The sequence below is a fragment of the Triticum aestivum genome, chromosome 5D (assembly GCF_018294505.1).
Source record: "Triticum aestivum cultivar Chinese Spring chromosome 5D, IWGSC CS RefSeq v2.1, whole genome shotgun sequence".
NCBI lineage: Eukaryota > Viridiplantae > Streptophyta > Magnoliopsida > Poales > Poaceae > Triticum > Triticum aestivum.
This window is the reverse complement of record NC_057808.1, coordinates 5,765,060-5,783,270: the sequence shown is the minus strand read 5'-3', so window position 1 is coordinate 5,783,270 and position 18,211 is coordinate 5,765,060. Positions and strand designations below refer to the sequence as shown.

Sequence of the window (18,211 nt, the reverse complement as noted above, 5' to 3'; positions counted from 1 at the left end):
TCAACACGATCCCCCATCGAATCTGACTCAGAGGAGGACGACGGGTGGTCCGTCCACTCGAGAAAGGACGAGTTCTGGGAGTAGTTCAAGAGCTCCAATAAGTAGTAGTTTCATCTTCTATGTAGTTCAAGTAGTTGTTCGAACTAGTAGTAGCCATTGGAGTAGTAGCAATTTGATGGATGTAGTAGTTTGAAGTATGTTTAATTTATGTTTTAATAAGAACTATTTTTAAGTATGTTTCAAATTAAGTATTAGTTGAACTTGCTATGTTTGAAATGAAGTAGTAGCTCAACCAGTTTTACATCTTCAAATATATCATTTGTTGGAGTAGTACTTTTACATCACCAAATATACGTCATCTTTTGGAGCTGGCTCTTTTTTGAAGATGTAAATAGAACTTTTTAATGATGTAAATTATACAATGCCCACTTCTACATATTCAAATTTGCATCAATCTACTAGAAATGCTCTAAGCAAGATGTTTGCTTGCATCTTATCTTGAGTAAATATCAGCATGCATGAACTAGCAAGTTGGTGTGCTAGCTAGCACTAGTGAAGAATCGGCCTTTAGTCCCGGTTCGGAATGGCTTTTAGTCCCGATTCACCAACCTGGACTAATAAGTCGGGACTAAAGGCCCCCACCCTTTAGTCCCAGTTGACCACGACCCGGGACTAAAGGCCACCATGTGGCCCGAGCACCACCGGGGGCTGGGGGTCCTTTAGTCCTTGTTGGTGACACCAACACCAATCGGGACTAAAAGGTTTAGGGGTTTAGGGTTTATTGTTTATATGCACCTTTTTATTTTGTGTTTTCCATTTAATTCTTTTTCATTTCAAACATATTTTACACTACTACATACTGTACACGTCATGCATATATAATAGAATTTCTCGTACGACACACACACACACACACACATATATACACAATTTAGTATACATAGTTCCTCCTACAATTTGTAGATCATTACATGCAGGTGCATTAGGTGAAATGATATTGTCCATTGGGAGCTATGACATGCTCAAGCAAAAATCCCGCAATTTTCTCTTGAAGTGCCTTTATGCGGTCCGTTGGTAGTAGCCTATCCCGCATCTCCGACATCTTTAAAGAAGGAGATCAATATGAATATATTAGTTGTGTGTATATATATTAGATCGTGCATGATTAAAAAAATGTGAATAGTGTCTATTACGTACCCAAAGTTGTTTTCCATCTTTGCTCCTTTCGGTCATAAAGCGAATGTTCTCGCAAATGTAGTACGCACATAAATTATTCCCCGATGCCTGCCTCATGCACTTTACGAGAATAGAGTTCAATCAGATAATAATCAAGCATGATAATGGTATCGAAACTATAGAATTAAAGAGATGCGCGGATGTAGCTATTACTACTTAATTACCCCGAGTCGCACCCATTCCAGCTTTGGTTCCCATGCACCGACCATCTCTTTGGTGAACCTTTTCCAAACCCTGCCCGTCAAAGAAACTGAATAAAGAAGTTATTAATTAATTACTTGATATCAGAAATGAACTAAAGAGACCGACATAGTGCGATAATGATTGAAATTACCCGTCGAGCATCAAATACAGGTTATGGCATTCTTTAGGGTCCTTCTCTCTTGAGTCCAGTACTTCAACTTTTCCCGCGTCAACTCTAATGATTGGTAGGATCCAGTGGAAACTGCGCACACGTTTGTATAAGCGGGCATGCATAACTCATCAACTACACTTAACATCGAGTAAGCAAAATAGAATTTATAGTACAAGACAGTAACACTCACCCGAAGTTGTAAGGAAATACTATTTCTAGGTTGGCATGTAGTTCCTTAAAAAACTGTAGTAAGTTTTTCTTTGTGTCTTCTGGGTACTTATGTAACACCTCTTCATAAACGGTATTTGGGCCAATGAACCCAATGCCATAGACTCCATCCTGGTTCATTTCAAAAATCTTCATTCTGCATAATACCACACAAAAGAATATAGTGAGGATAATTACAGACAATGAATGAGCCGAGCTAGAGACTTCAATTATAGAAAGAAATCATTTACAGACAATAGCAACTAACGAGGGATTTGTCGAGTGCATCTTGATTGAATGATTAAAAAAGTTCTGGAAGGTCAATCCACAGATATTTTGCATTGAAGAAATGCCATGGCTTGACTTTCACCATGAGGCTCTCTCGCCCGACCTCTATTTCTCTCAGGTACCAGTCATGCAATTTGCACATTTGCGTTGATAGAAGTGGGACCTCCTCAGGCCTGACGAAAGGGTTCCCGGGGACATATTTCCATGCTAGATCCTCCGTACTCGTGGGAAGGGCCTCAATGCCTAGGAGTTTTTCAACAGTGATACCGTCCTCTCTAGCCATCTGTCTAGCAGCATCGGTTACCGCCAAATCGGTACTCACCTTGAGCGGGGGGATCGATTGCACTAGTTGTTCTCTGAGCTGGGGAACAGTTTTCCAGCTTTTATTACTACCTGTAACTTTCGACTCCTTATCTTTTTGTGCATGATATGACTTGCTAATAGAGTGTTCATAGTCTGATTGCCTTCTCTCCACAGCCAGTTTAGCAAGATCCACAAAGTGCTGTATGATTTTCCCAGGTATTTTCTCCTTTGGCAGTGGGGGCAGTATCGGTGCAAAATTGGCCTTCACTTCGGCAGCCACTTGGGCATTGTTTTCCTCTTTAGTCATCTCGTAAGCCAGCTTCTTTTTGGCAGGAGGATTGACTTTGTTCCTTGGTGCTCTCTTCCGCTTTGAAATCGGCTCATCTAGCAGAGATCGATATTGCGAACACACAATGGGCGCCGTCTCGGGGTGGGCTGGAGTCGGCTGGGCGGACTTGGAGGAGGAGACGGCTGACGCGGCAGACTTGGAGGAGTAGTCGGTGCCCTTGGTGCCGAGTTTGGAAAGACGATGCAATCCTTTCTCGATACAATGACACCACGTATGGCTTCTCCCAGTGTGTGCTCCTCTTGACCTCCAGAAAAGTCAAGCTCTAGTGAGTCATATCCCGACATCACTTCATCCACCCTGACACGAGCATAGTCAGCTGGAATCGGATTGCCATGGATGGTTGCTTTAGGTTCATTCGGTAAAGCAATGCCGACCGCCACCTTCATGGTTATGTTCTTCAGTTTCATGTGTAGCTCACAAGTTGTCGTCTCTTTGATATCATCCACGTGGTATCTAGCCAGCAGTGCATCATCGGCCGGGACCCCCGTGGAACCCATGCTGCTTTTCGGCATAGATGGGACGGTGCTATCCAATGCTGGATGCTTGCTGCTGCCGCTGAGATGCCCTTTCCAGGCTAAGTGTGTTGATTTGCTCCTGCTGCCGCATGAAAGCACGTTCCAACTCGGCATGCTTTGATTCTACCTGTTGAAGCCGGTCTGCATCCTGCTTCTTCTTCTCTTCCTCCTGCTTCTTCTTTCTCGCACGACTTCTGTAAGTGGGGTTCCACTCCGCAAACCCCTCAAAGCACGGAACAATGCCTTTGCCTCGTGTTCGTCCTAGGTGTTCAGGATTCTTGATGGAGCATGTGTAAGCTCGTCGTTCTCTCTCTCGGGCTGGAACGCCCCCGTTTGAGCCTCTTCTATTGCAACAAGTAAAGCGTCCGAGGCTTCTTTAAGACTTTTTTTCTCAATAATCTCCTCTGTCTTTGGTTCCAACTTTCCCCCATGCGCATAAAACCTAGTCCTGCACCTGTCAGGCCAACCCACTGTTTTTGGAGTGACCCCTGCAGCAATCATCTTTTCCTCAGATTCATCCCACTTAGGCCGGCCAGTCTTGTAGGCACCTGGCCCCAGAACATGGTGGTGCTTTTTTTTCTCGGCATTTATCTTGTTTTTCCTTGACCGTTTCTTAGTTGCTTCCGATTCCTTGAACTCCAAAAATAAGTCCCAGTGATCTTTTAACTTCTCCAGTGGTCCAGTGAATTCTCGAGTCTGCTTTTCTGCGTCGACGTAGTTGGCCCATAATCTTTTCTTCCAGTTGCAGAATTGTGCGACCATCTTCTTAAGAGCACTCTTCTTGACTTTCTCCCGTTCTGCATCTGTGAAATGCTCTGGTAGGGTTAAATGTGACATGAGCTTATCCCAAAGCAAATCTTTTGCTATTTCGTCGACAAAACTAACTCCTCGATCTTCCTTTGGCTTATTCCATTCTTGAAAGGAGATCGGGATTTGGTCCCTGACAATAACTCCGCATTGACGTATAAATTTGTCCGCATGCTTTTTAGGAGCAATCGGCTCGCCATCTGGTTTGATCTCATCGATGTTGTACTTTATGCCAGCCTGCAACTTTTTGGCCGGGCCTCATACTAACCTTTGTTTCTTAAGAGATGCTTGATCGGAAGAAATCGACGATGTCCCAGGTACACATTCTTCTTACATTTATCCAAATATATACTTTGGGTCTCATCTAAACAGTGCATGCATGCGTGGTATCCCTTGTTTGTCTGTCCTGAAAGGTTACTAAGAGCAGGTCAATTATTGATGGTTACAAGCAGCAATGCTCGTAGGTCAAATTCATGTTGTTTGTGCTCGTCCCGCACACGTACACCTTTTTTGTCCCACAGCTGTAAAAGTTCTTCAACTAATGACCTTAGGTACACATCAATGTCATTGCCGGATTGTTTGGGGCCTTGGATGAACACTGGCATCATAATGAACTTCCGCTTCATGCACAACCAAAGAGGAATGGTATAGATACATAGAGTCACAGGCCAGGTGCTATGATTGCTGCTCTGCTCCTCAAAAGGATTAATGCCATCTGCACTTAAACCAAACCGTACGTTCCTTGCGTCATCTGCAAAGTCCTGCCACTTTCTCTTGATTTTCTCCACTGCGACCTGTCAGCGGGTACTCTCAACTTCCTGTCTTTCTTACGGTCTTCTTTGTGCCATCACATCAACTTGGCATGCTCTTTGTTTTGGAACAAACGTTTCAACCCTGGTATTATAGGGGCATACCACATCACCTTGGCAAGAATCCTCTTTCTGGGGCCCTCGCCCTCAACATCACCAGGGCCATCGCGCCTAATCTTATAGCGCAATGCACCGCATACCGGGCATGCATTCAAATTCTCGTACTCCTCACTGCGGTAGAGGATGCAGTCATTACGATATGCATGTATCTTCTGCACCTCTAATCCTAGAGGGCAGACGACCTTCTTTGCTTCGTACGTACTGTCGGGCAATTCATTGTCCTTTGGAAGCATCTTATTTAACATTTTCAGCAACTTTTCAAATCCCTTGTCAGATACACCATTCTCTGCCTTCCATTGCAGCAATTCCAGTCTGGCACCCAGCTTTTTCTTGTCATCTTCGTAATTTAGGTACAACAATTTCTTGTGACCCTCTAACATGCGCTGCAACTTCAACTTCTCCTTTTCACTTGCGCGGTTTCTCTTTGCATCAGCAATGGCCGACCAAGATCAACAGTGGGCTTATTTGATGCCTCTTCTTCAGCTTCTTCCCCCATTGTAGTACCATCGTATTCAGGGAACCCAGCATAGCTGTCATCATCCTCTTCTTCTTCATTCTCTTCCATTAGAATCCCTCTTTCTCCGTGCTTTGTCCAACAGTTATAGCCGGACATGAAACCGGACGTAAACAGGTGGACGTGAATGACTCTTGAGTTAGAGTAATTGTTATCATTCTTACAGACAGCACAGGGACAACACTTAAAACCATCCCGCTTGTTTGCCTCAGCCCCAAGCAGAAAAATATGCACGCCATAAATGAACTAGGGAGAGCGTCGGTCATCATACATCCATTGTCGGCTCATCTTCATTACACAACACCGAAGAGACCAAATTAATACAAGTTCATACACACTTATTCTCATAAAACAACATACAACTATCTAGCTAAAGCATTTAAATGCAACAAAAAATACGATCAAGATCGCAACTAAGGTAACAATTGATCCAACAAAATAGTGATATCAAGCCTCTTTATTAACAGCATATTTTCTAATCTTTCTAATCTTCAAGTGCATTGCATCCATCTTAATCTTGTGATCATCGACGACATCGGCAACATACAGCTCCAGTTTCATCTTCTCTTCTTCAATTCTTTTAATTTTTTCTTGCAAATACTCTTTTATTTTTCAACTAAATTTAACTTCTCGACAAGAGGGTCGGTTGCAATTTCCGGTTCACATACCTCCTAGATAAAAATATCTATATCAACTTGATGGGCATAATTGTCATAAACACGAAATGCAACAAATAATTATAAAAGAGAATATATATACCACATCTGAATCATAAACCGGACGAGGGCTGACGGGGACGGATATTAAAATCATGCCAATATGTATAACAAACAACCATACAGGTAAGAAAATTATAGAAGTAACTATCTAAATAATACAAACATGATATTTTTAAAAAGAATAAGAACAAGAGGCTCACCAAGGTGGTGCCGGCAACGGGACAGTGCGGGCGATCGAAGGTGGTTAGGAAGGGAACGGGAAGGCACTAAGTAAACCACACCTACACATATGCAAACTAAGAAGTTAATTTGAGCTCAAATTGCATATAAATCAAATAAACGTCCACATAATTACTCCCAGACTAAAACCCACAAATCGCTATACTTATAGAGCATTGCACGAGCTAATCTAGCAGTGAGAGATGAAAGGACAAAGTTTCTAACCTTTGTGAACACTTGGATAGATGGGGTGCCTTCAAATCTTGACAAATCTTGGCAAAAATGAAGGATGAGCTTGAGCAAAGGGAAGAGAACAGAGGAGAGAAACGAGAAAGGAGAGATTGGGCTCGGGCTGGAAGAAGCAGGGGTTTATATAGGGACATCTTTAGTCCCGGTTTGTATCACCAACCGGGACTAAAGGTCCACTTTAGTCCCGGTTGGTGAGACAAACCAGGACTAAAGGGACTTGTGGGCCCCCAGCCTGACGCCAACCTGCCACTACCTCTTTAGTCCTGGTTGGTATCACCAACCGGGACTATATGTCACAAATGAACCAGGACTAATGATACCCATGGCCCCGTCCGCTCCTAGCCGTTGGAAACGGGACTAATGGTTACATTAGTCCCAAGCCGTAACCAAATCGGGACTAAAGAGGCGGACAAAAGGTCTGTTTTCTACTAGTGTAGTACTAGCTGCCACCCGGTCTTTGCACAGAATGGAAGCAGCGAGCAAATGAGAGACACTAGTTTAGTACATGTCACAATGCAAATGTAGCCAAGGTGAAACTTGAACTGATTCTTGAATCTTAATCATCAAATTTGTGCACTACTTTCTCAGCTAGCAGCCCACGTGCGCACTGAAAGCATGTTCCCAACGGCACATGCAACCAAACCCATCAGCCTATATATAAATAAATGATGCTAGAACGGAGGAAGCAAGTACTTTCGACGGTAGCACACTAACACACATTGTGATTAGGGTACCTCTACTAGCTAGTTAGCGCGCATGTATCCGTCCCTGGTCAGCGGTGGCGGCCGCCGGGAAGCACGGCTGTGCGCGGTGACCGGTGGGCGGGGATTCATGGCGAGGCACCTGGTGGCCGCGCTGCTCCGCTCTGGAGATTGGCGTGTGCGGATCACAGACCTCGGCCCCGAGGCCGCCCTGTCACCCGCCGAGGATGATGGGCTTCTTGGCGCAGCCCTCCAAGACGGCCGCGCCGCCTACGTGTCGGTCGACGTCTGCGAATTAGCCCAACTTACAAAAGGTACTTATTACTTTGCTTGTCATCCAAGGAAGAAGGTTGCGGCCAAAATCACTCCACACAAGCTGCTGGTCCGTAGTTGAGAGATACGAAAAAGATAAACATATATAGAAATGAATAGCAACATATTTGAATAGATCTGTACAATAACATTTCTTGAACTCCAACAGGTAGTTTTCACCAAGTTTTGGCCACAATTGTGATATGTTCCGATTAGTTATTTGATCTTATATGCACTGCAGCTTTGGAAGGGGTGCATACTGTTTTCCACACTGCATCCGCCGATCATACCAAGAACAACTTCCAACTTCATTACAAGGTCAACGTCGAGGGTACGTAACATGTGCATCGGTAAAGTTAATTTTCTTTCTACCTTTGAGATCTCGATGCCATGTAAACTCTCCCCTTGATTCAAGTTAATTAATCACAAATTAAACATTTCGTTTTGCTATTTTCTCGAGCACAGGGACAAAGAATGTCATCGAGGCTTGTAACACATGCAAGGTTAAAAAGCTCATATACACTAGTTCTAGTGGGGTTGTATTCGATGGTGTTCATGGCCTGTTTGCCGTAGACGAATCAACGCCATATCCAGATAAGGTAAGGTTGTAATTGAATAAGTCAGTTTTAATTTAGTGGCTTGCTTGTTACGGCCTCCATTTCATATCAATTTGTCATCTTTAACTAGCATTATATATCCCTCATTCTAGTTTGCCTGCTCATTAGCACATTTACCTTTCTTCTCTTCATTAAAATGGCATAAAGTATATCTGTTCTAGGGCTAACCACATGGTTTTCTTGTTATCAGTTTCCCGATGCATATACAGAAACCAAGGCAGAGGCAGAAAAGCTTGTGATAAAGGCCAACGGAATAAATGAGCTTCTCACTTGTTGTATACGTCCTGGCAGCATTTTTGGTCCCGGTGACACGATAGTGCCAATTTTAGTTTCTTACGGAGGAATGATGGTAAGTACATGTATATATGTTGCACATAATATAATGTAATAATAAAGCTAAAACATAGTTCTAAACTAAATATTTTCAGTACCTCATTTGTTAATACTAGAATGTTTTGGACACATACAAAAGTTTGCGCACGACCCTTATTTGTTGCCTCAATAGTCCATATGAATATGGTAGTAAAAATATTTTCCTTTGTGATATTGGTGGTTAGTTAACCTCACACACCGACACACGTCATAGTCAAATAAGCACGCACATCATGCTTTGTTTTAAACATGAAAAAGTTTAATATAATGGATTAGCCTTGTTTATGAAGAAAATGAGCTGATAATCTTACAAAATTTGGTTAATTGGTGGGAAGCCAGTCGAAGCTAAGACAACTGGCAATGAAAACTAGCTGGGTATGAAAATTGACCAAACACATATACGATCTTAGACCCATCCCATCCAGCCCTTCGGGTCCTACCGTACGCATCGTCACCATCACCCATTGCTCCCACAACCATCAGTTATGATTTCACCACATCAAAACCCTGATCACGCACCTCCATGCCTCTTGCGATGGAACCGAACACAGTTACCGGCCCATGGACACATGGTGCGGAAATTACATCCCAAGGGGCAGCGGATCTGGGCCTCTCGACTACACAACTGAATCAGCTTTTTTGGCAATACCTCTAAAGATGGGTCCAATAGTGGAGGTGCCTCCGATATCTGAAACACACTTTTCATGCTAATACAAATACTTTAAAAAGAAAACACTAAATACATTTGTTGTGTTCTAGTTTGAAGTAAATGACTTATTGCTTATTGTTGCAGATAATTATTGGTGATGGCAAGAATTGTGATGATTTTGTGTATGTTGAGAACGTGGTGCATGGTCATCTATGTGCAGAGAAAACTCTTTCTACCAAAGACGGTGCAAACAGAAGTGGAGGAAAAGTATATATGTTTATAATTGAGCTACAAAAAAGATACACATTATTATCTTGTGACATCTTTAATTGTTTTATAGGCCTACTTTATAACTAATCTGGAGCCAGTGAATTTGTGGGACTTTGTTTATATGGTTTTGGGAGAACTTGGATACAAAAGGTGACATTTCACTATTCCCTCCCTTATCATGGTGCGTTATGTCCACATTTTTTATCTTTTTATATCATTGAAATATCTAAGCCACTTTCATATGTGGATAGGAGCCAATACTATCTTATCCCTCCAAAATATGACTATTTATTGATGAACACAAATAAAGTGGTTAACAACATGTGATTGTGGATTTCAAAGTTCCCATCGACGTTGGTGCACATCATATGACACCGACAACACTTGTTTCTACATGTACATGCAGAAAAGACACCCTTGTATTTATTCATAGCAACTGAGACTTTTGATATATAATGAACTGACTATATTAAATAATTCGTTGTCCTAACAATATATGGACACCCTATATATTCTGGATTTGTTGTAAACCATAGTACATGTCTCAGCTACGTGTACATGTGGTCTCGCATTTTTAGAGTAAATCGTCACATTTCTTTGTTGTTATCTATATTTAAAGTATATATGCATTTTGCAGTTGCCAATGCAATGTATCATTAATAAGACACATTTTGCCGAGGTCAATCGATTATTTCCTGTAACCAAGCAATAACTGATTATATAACTACCTTATGGCACATTTTGTAGCCGATTCAGATTAAGAATTCCGTCATATCTTGTCAAGCCGATAACATGTCTGCTAGACTGGAGCTACAATAATATATTCTCTCTTTACGGAATGCGTCAACCTGGCATGCTAACATCTGCAAGCATTAAGTATGCAACGCTGAATAGAACATTCAATTGCAACAGTGCTGCTGAACAACTTGGTTACAAACCAATAGTGCCACTCAAGGTTGTTGCTTCAACTTATTTTGTTCGATCTCTATACTTAGTATTTTGATATAATTTTTGACTATGCTGACACTTCCTATGAACTTCATTGTTAGGAGGGAGTAAAGATGACTACTGAATTCTACAAGTGGTCAAGAACGTGAGATTTGCATATTTTTATCTTAGAAGAAAGAGGGTGGACAATTCAACTAACAAGAACACCCCCACCCCTCGCACCCACCAATGTCTGGACGTGTATCTTTCAACCTGAAGTCAAAGTGTGGTGGCGATATTGGACCATAATTAGATTTGCATTCTATTTCATCTATCACCATGAATTGCATATGAATGAAGGACCATATACATGTTATAGTTGGAATTAATTACTTTGTTGTCATGAATCTTGCCACTCATGAAGCCTTTTGTGACTAGAAACTTGTAAAAAAAAACTTGTAAAGGTGCTCTTTGTGTTGATTCATGTTTAAAGACATGATCAGGTCTTGTGGCTGTTCAAAATCCTTTATCTATAAAGCGCGGAGCACGAGCCTTTTCCGTCAACACCCCAACAGGTTGTTCAGCATATAAAGTTCAATTATTTTACCACATAGAAAAGCACTATTCACACTCATTCTGTGTAAGGTCATATTTCGATGGTTCATATAAGAAAGTAAGATCCTAAAAGCCTATTATCTAGCTATGTGTGCTTCTAGCTAATAAAGTCGAAACATCTACCAGTGTGAAGCCTTTGGACAACTAGTCAGGCTTTATTTTGCACCACTTGTCCATCTTCACCTTGCTTGTTTTGAACAACAACTTTGAATAAGGAAGAGTCAACTGTTCTGAGTATTCGCGTTTTTCTCATGCGTTCGTCGTACAGACAGTTTCATGCACATGCTTGGGCTGCTTGCACAAAGACAATCTAGATTGACCGACGTGGATTGGAACCACATCCAGATCGGCCCGATCTTTTAGTTCATACGGGCTACCCGGGAACCAAACTTAGCAAGGGCATGTTCTCAAAAGGATAAAACAATAGCAAGGCACAGATAGGTCGGCTAATGTTTTGACTTTTGCCTTGAGCAGATATGATGGTAGCTAAAATTTGTGCTGATGCTGTACTTATTTCATCCTTATTATGGATCTACGATTGTGTTTTGCTTAAATGCTGACAATATACTTTATTTAGATGCCATGAACAGCCCCACCGCACCAGCTAACATTGGCTGCTAAATTTTCTACATCAATATATTATTATGTATTAAGAGAATTCCATACAAGTAGACATGGCTACAGCAATATCACCTACGGGCTGACAGTAACAACATACACACTTTAGGGTTTGTTGAGAGGATTATACAAGTGAGCCATGTGGGATTTTGGACCTGGGAGTATGTACCTGATGCGGTTTCTAGACCTAAATCGCCATAGTTAAGTCTACAATCAAATCTGTTCTTTTTTCATAACGGACTGTAATAAACCTTGTAGCCCAGTCAATTTCTTATTCGAAAACTGGGTTAATGAATTATTAGTTTTGTTTATGTTTTGCAACAAAGTGAGTGATTTTATCAATGTCGGCTGAAAAATATTTCGGCAAAACCAAGTCTGTGAATGAACTCCGAAGCTCAATCAATATGCAGTTTATGTGATACAAAATCATCACCATATGTAAGTACTTCCCTTGGTGTAGCTTGAGAAATGAAAAAATGAGTTTAAACTCAAAATCTTCTTGCAGAAAAAAATCAATAGAACCATCTATAGTAAGCCCACTACCACAGACACTTGGGAGTCAGGCCTATAAATTATGAAACAGCTCCAAAGAGCAAACTATATGAAAATACATAGTTTGTGATAACCTTTTATCTTCAGAGGCCTTGTTAACACTAAGTCAATACTTGTTTGTCTCTTTCAGTACGCGAGCTTAAATTGAATCTAGCGTCTTTAATTTAGGCCAATGAATGGCAAAATAACATAGTAATTGCCTATGTGCTGACAGTAACAACATACACACTTTAGGGTTTGGAAAAAGATTATATATATGGGCTATATATGTGGGGTTTTTGGATGAGAATATATCTCCCTTGTCTTATCCTTATCCTCTAGAGAGTTCTACACCACTAACACCCCCCCCCCCCCTCCGCGAGCATGCAGCTTTTATCCTCTCTCGCCTCTCTCACCTCTCGCAGTAATCGGCTAACTTGGCAACTCCAGTGCACAACATGCCTGACTGTAGTTCACGACAGAGCATCCTCCTCTTCTCCTTATCCTCCTCCCAGTCCTATGGCCCATTCCTCATCGAGACCCATGAATAAGGCATGCCACCACATCACTGTTGCAAGGGTGACCGACTAGCAGGGGGGGGGGACTAACTAGGCCATGGCCGCTACTGCAACTCTTGGTAGCCAATATAGGAGCCTGTAATGGTGACCACTGGGTCCTGCGACGGTGACCACCGGGTGCTATCACAATGACAACCAGATGCTCTAATGGTTACCATAGGATGCTGCAAGCCCTGGCCGACCATCAAGTGCTACGACGATGACCACATGATGATATGTTGCGACTGTGACCATGGGATGTTGCGAGGCTGTGATGGTGACCATCGGGTGCTACGATGGTGATGACCAGGTGTTGCAATGACGTCCATGGGATGCTAGCTTGCGACGGTGACCACCGGACGCTACAACGGTGACTGATGGCTGCTACAACTGGGACTCGAGCAACTGACACCTGGTCGAAGCTACAACAATGGGCGTCTTATTCAGTGGCGACTAAGCCTCGTGGTGGAGCGAAGCCGAGGGTGAGTTTTACATGTGCGCCATCGTGGGATAGGGCATGTCGGGAGATCACTACCGGAATTGATGTGTTTGCCAAGCACCCAATTCTTTGTCAAGTTTATTTTGTCGGGCACTTGGCTAAGTCTCCAACCTAAATCCATTGATCGAAAAACACTCGGTAAAGGAAAAACAGTCGGTACAGCCGTCACTTTGCCAAGTGTTGATACGTGACACTCGACAAATGGGTGGACATATTTATCTGCTCATCACGGTTGACAACAGGGTGATGTCACGTCACAACAGAACCACTTTCTCATGGAGTGAAGGGGGTAAAATGAACGGTATCAAGAGTTTAGGGGCCTAACAGGTTTTGAAGTTCAGGTTGCAAATTAAACTAGGGAACAAGTAATGGTTGAAATTTGCACTTCTCTCAGAAGCAAAGCATGCAATTACCAATTTATCTGTGATGCATGACTTATTCAGGGATGTACTACGCTACGGATGTAGTCAGTTCAATATTAATTACTCACTCCATAGTGCTAGATACATCCATTTGAGCAACAAGTAATTCGGGACCCAGGGAATATATAATTAATAGATGTTTGTTCAAACTGGGGAAGCTAGACACCGCATAACCACACTAAATCTAAATAATTAAGGAAGAGTCAACTGCTCCGAGTCCCGTGCTTGTCTCCTGCCTTCGTGGTAGAGACAGTTCCGTGTAGATTGGCTGCTTGCACTTGAAAAAAATCAATATTTTCCATCTGACTACCTGCTGTTTAGCTCACATGGACTACCTGGGAAACAAACATAGCTTGATGAGATTTGCAAGGGCATTAATGGTCTTTTGACTTTGGCAGACATGATTCTCATTGCGTGTGGGCTGCTAACTAAACTTTGTGCAAATGCTATACTACTTATTCCCTTCTCCTTTAATAATGCAGGTTTAGGATGTTCCACAATACTCCTTGATTTACTTATATGCTGACACAGTATACTACAACAACATACTACAATCGATCAATAGCTAAATAGTGGACTGCTAAATTTTGTACAGTAATTTATATGAGAGTAAAAAAGCTAAACGGTGTACTAACGGTTTTCTCAAAGGTCATACTATGAGGTCCTTTCTTGCTTTTTTGAGAAACATAAAAAACCAATCTTTAAAAAAAATCAACCTCTTTATTATGACGCGGAGACTTTATAGGCAAACAATTATGTCGCTAAGCCTGCCAAAAAATTCAAGTATAAATATCTTCTGCATAAATCTTTTTTCTAATCGGAAAACAGTGCTCTCGTCGCTTACTCAGAAAAAGAAGAAGCAATTACCGAGTTCTCGTGAATTCGTGACACATGCCATAGTATAGTTGTCATCCAAGGAAACACTAGTTGATGTAGTAAATTCAAAAGAAACTAAGAAGCTAGACAAGCACACTAAACTCTAGAGAAATAAGGAAGAGTGAAATGGGCCGACGGCCGAGTCCTGTATTGTGTTCGTCGTAGAGACAGTCCCGTGCACGTAGACTGTTTGCACACAATATAAGATTCCCCGATTGACCGATGTGGATTGGCAACTACATCCAGATTGGCCCAGCTTTTTTTTTTAGTTCACATGGTCTACCTGAGAATCAAACTTAGCAAGGGCAGAGGCCGGCTATGTTTTGACTTGAACATATGTGATTCTCGATGCTCGTGGGCTGCTAGCTAAATTTTGTGCACAGATGCATGCTGTACTCTTCCTCCTTATTATGGTTCTACGCAACTGTGTTTTGCTTAAATGCCGACAATATACTTACTTACTTAGGTGCTACCGACATCTGCTAACGTGGGCTGCTAAAATTTGTACATTGATATATTCTTCTGTAATTAAGACAATTCCATATGAGTAGAGTAGACATAGGTACAATGTTTTCACTTGGGTGCTGATAGTACCAACACACACACTTTCAGGGCTGGAGAGCGGATAATATAGATGAGCTATGTGGGATTTTGGAGTAGGGAGTTCATACGTGATGCGGTTTCTAGACCTGAACCGCCTCAGTAAATTCTGCAATAATCGGTTGTTTTCTCAAAACAGAGTACCAAAAAGCTATAACAAAGCTCCAATTTTAATATGGGGTTGAAGTGCTACAAAATCATAACTATTTGGTTATAAGTAATTCCATAGTGTAACTTGCAAAATGAACAAAGGACTATAAACCATATGGATAACAAAAAAGATATAAAGAGTTAAGAGTTGCGTCATGTCTCCATCAGCTGCATGCATGTATGCGTGCTAGATCCAGACGTGATTCTGTGCACATGCATGCATGCATGCATGGGCTGCTTGCACAAGATGGGTAATAAAATAAGTTGCACGCATGCAGAGATCTGCTTATGTTCTGACGTCGCCAAACCTGTACGTGATTCTCGACAACAGATATGGATCTATAATCGTTAACAGATATCGGCAACATCGCCATCGCCTAACGTGGGCTGCTAACTTCTGTATGCTGACTCGCCTAACGTGGGCTGCTAACTTCTACGGAGTATATGATGAGTAAGCTTTTGTAAAACTGTGCTATTACTGTATGTCTTCGTGGATAGAACTTTGTTCGGGTTGTTGGTTTCTACTTTCTCTCAACCTTTGTCGCTCCCTTGGGAATCGTTTTTGATCATCCTGGGAGCGTATGTTCCTTCATGTGGGAGTGCCGCGGTAGCCAGGGCACCTGCCACTTGTTTTTTTTCCTTTTGTTTGACACTTGCCCCTGCTAGGATACTTTGTTTTAACGGTTTCAATAAAATGAGATCAGAGGTTTAGACCCGGTTTTGGTACACTACTCTAGTGATTTTTCCTACCGTCTCTAATCAACTGAGTTTGCGAAACCTCCTGTGAATATCCCACTTAGGCCGGTTGTCAAGTAAGAGTCTGTTCTAGTCAGTCATGTGGTAAAAACAACTTGTATTCTTAATTTCAGGGCTAACATAATTTCCTTTTTAGCAACCAGCCCTCCAATCAAAATTCACGGAATTGTTGACACATGGTCTATCACTGATCAACACATGATGTATCAGAAACAAAAATATTCAACTTCATCTCACAATTGCATTGCATTTCATACCATTGCTACCTAGTATTCAATTTCATTATTGTTGTTATGATATCTCAGTAGGCACTTCAGGATTGAAGAAGACGAGTACAAAGCATCCTGTAGGTATGTGTGCTTAATTGTGAAACTTCATGAAGAAGCAGAGTGGGACAATAAAAACAAGTGCTCATGCACATCGATATCGTCGACAAAGACGCAATTCAACACCTCTTGCAGCTCCCTTTTCCGCTTGGCCCTTAAACCTTGCAGCAAAGGCACGCATACTCATTTACTTCATTTGTCAAATGACATTCGAGTACTTGTCCACTTCATTCTAAAAACACAATCGTATTTTTATATCTCATTCTTAATTATTTAGTTTAATTAATACAATGATAAATTTTTTGGAATGTCATAATTAACCACTTATAATACCGTGAAAGTCAAAAATGTATCTTTAATCTATTGGTTAATTTGTTATACGCCACTACCACCTTTGTGTATTCAAGAAATGCAACTACAAAAAAATGCTTGAAAAATAGCACTCTAAAAAAGGTTACTATGATATATGTCACTGCCACAATGGTATATTTTGAGGTATACAAGTGTCAGGTTGGCATTAGCGGCATGTGCATGCCTCCACTTCCGCCTTTCTTCCTTGGGCAACCTAGACATGATCTAGACCCGGATTGCATATCGATGGCAGTGGCGGCCGGAGATTGGAAGTATACAAGAGGGCAAGAGCACTATAGGAAATTTGCTAACTTGCAATGCTCCATTTTGGTCACAAACTCCTTACTATAGTCAATTTATGACCATTTTTGTCACCAAATTCATATGGTGAACAATTGAATTTCACCAATTTACTATATTGACATTTGTTATATTGTGATAATAGATTTATTAACTTTTTGCCCCCTGTCATTATTTTTCTCAATACTTGACATATTTCTCATAGTGGAGGGAGTAACAGGAACTTAGGGTTAGGTTACAAAGGGTTGCTATATTTTCCCGGATGGGCATTCAAGTCCACTAGAGAGAGGCACTATCTCAGTCAAGTGTACGGAGCAGTCTATGATCTACAAAGTTTTCTCAGAATTTCAGCCATCATTCATTGTTGATGGTTTTTTTTTCCTTCGTAACTAAGCCCAGATGGGTACTTCGGCCAATGCCTTTATAGTGACCTCCATTTTAGAAGGATATTCCTGCACATCCGTAATCTTCCGTCGGTGATAGCACAATTACGTATGTTTTCAGTTCATGCTGAAAACTTAAACTATGATGTCTAACTTTTACTTTTTTTCTATTTCTATATTTGGAGAATCCTGGGAACCAAAGAGGCTCTATGTGTGGGTCCATGTTTGATTATATTGGTACTACGGGGTGAAAACCCTTCTTCATGTCTTTGTTGGTCAGGCTCAATAGCAGCAAACTTACTTTGTTATTTTGTTGAAGACGCTGTCTCAGTAAATCAGAGTCGACGAGTATCCATCAAAACTCGACCATCATTTTGTGAGTGCTATCATATGCAATCTACACCTTTTTATGAAGTTTGATTTAAAAAAAATGTAATTTTCAAACAGTAGCAACATTTTCCTGTAGCTGGCAGTACAGTCCGGTAACCGTCCGGTTACCAGAAATCTCGAATGGTAAAAAAATGCCTTGTTTCTTTACCCACAAAAAAAAATGCCTTTTCCTTACTGCTTTGCATCAACTTTATTAAAGATTACCATCTGCACAAATGATGCAGACGCCAGGGGTACCAACCACCTTTCCAAAGAGAAAAACAGCATTGTATTGTAGCTACTTAAAAGGTCCAAAGGTT

General features: G+C 41.5%; 1 protein-coding gene across 1 annotated transcript; it reads left to right on the top strand.

Annotated features, from left to right (window-relative positions):
• The first annotated feature begins 7,446 nt into the window (after nucleotides 1-7,446).
• Nucleotides 7,447-10,708, top strand: LOC123124996 (3beta-hydroxysteroid-dehydrogenase/decarboxylase-like). The gene is made up of 8 exons (XM_044545542.1): nucleotides 7,447-7,705; nucleotides 7,945-8,034; nucleotides 8,169-8,302; nucleotides 8,511-8,669; nucleotides 9,486-9,608; nucleotides 9,682-9,761; nucleotides 10,359-10,566; nucleotides 10,661-10,708. The coding sequence occupies exons 1-8, from the start codon at nucleotides 7,447-7,449 to the stop codon at nucleotides 10,706-10,708; spliced, it is 1,101 nt and encodes a 366-aa protein (XP_044401477.1).
• Nucleotides 10,709-18,211: the final 7,503 nt, after the last annotated feature.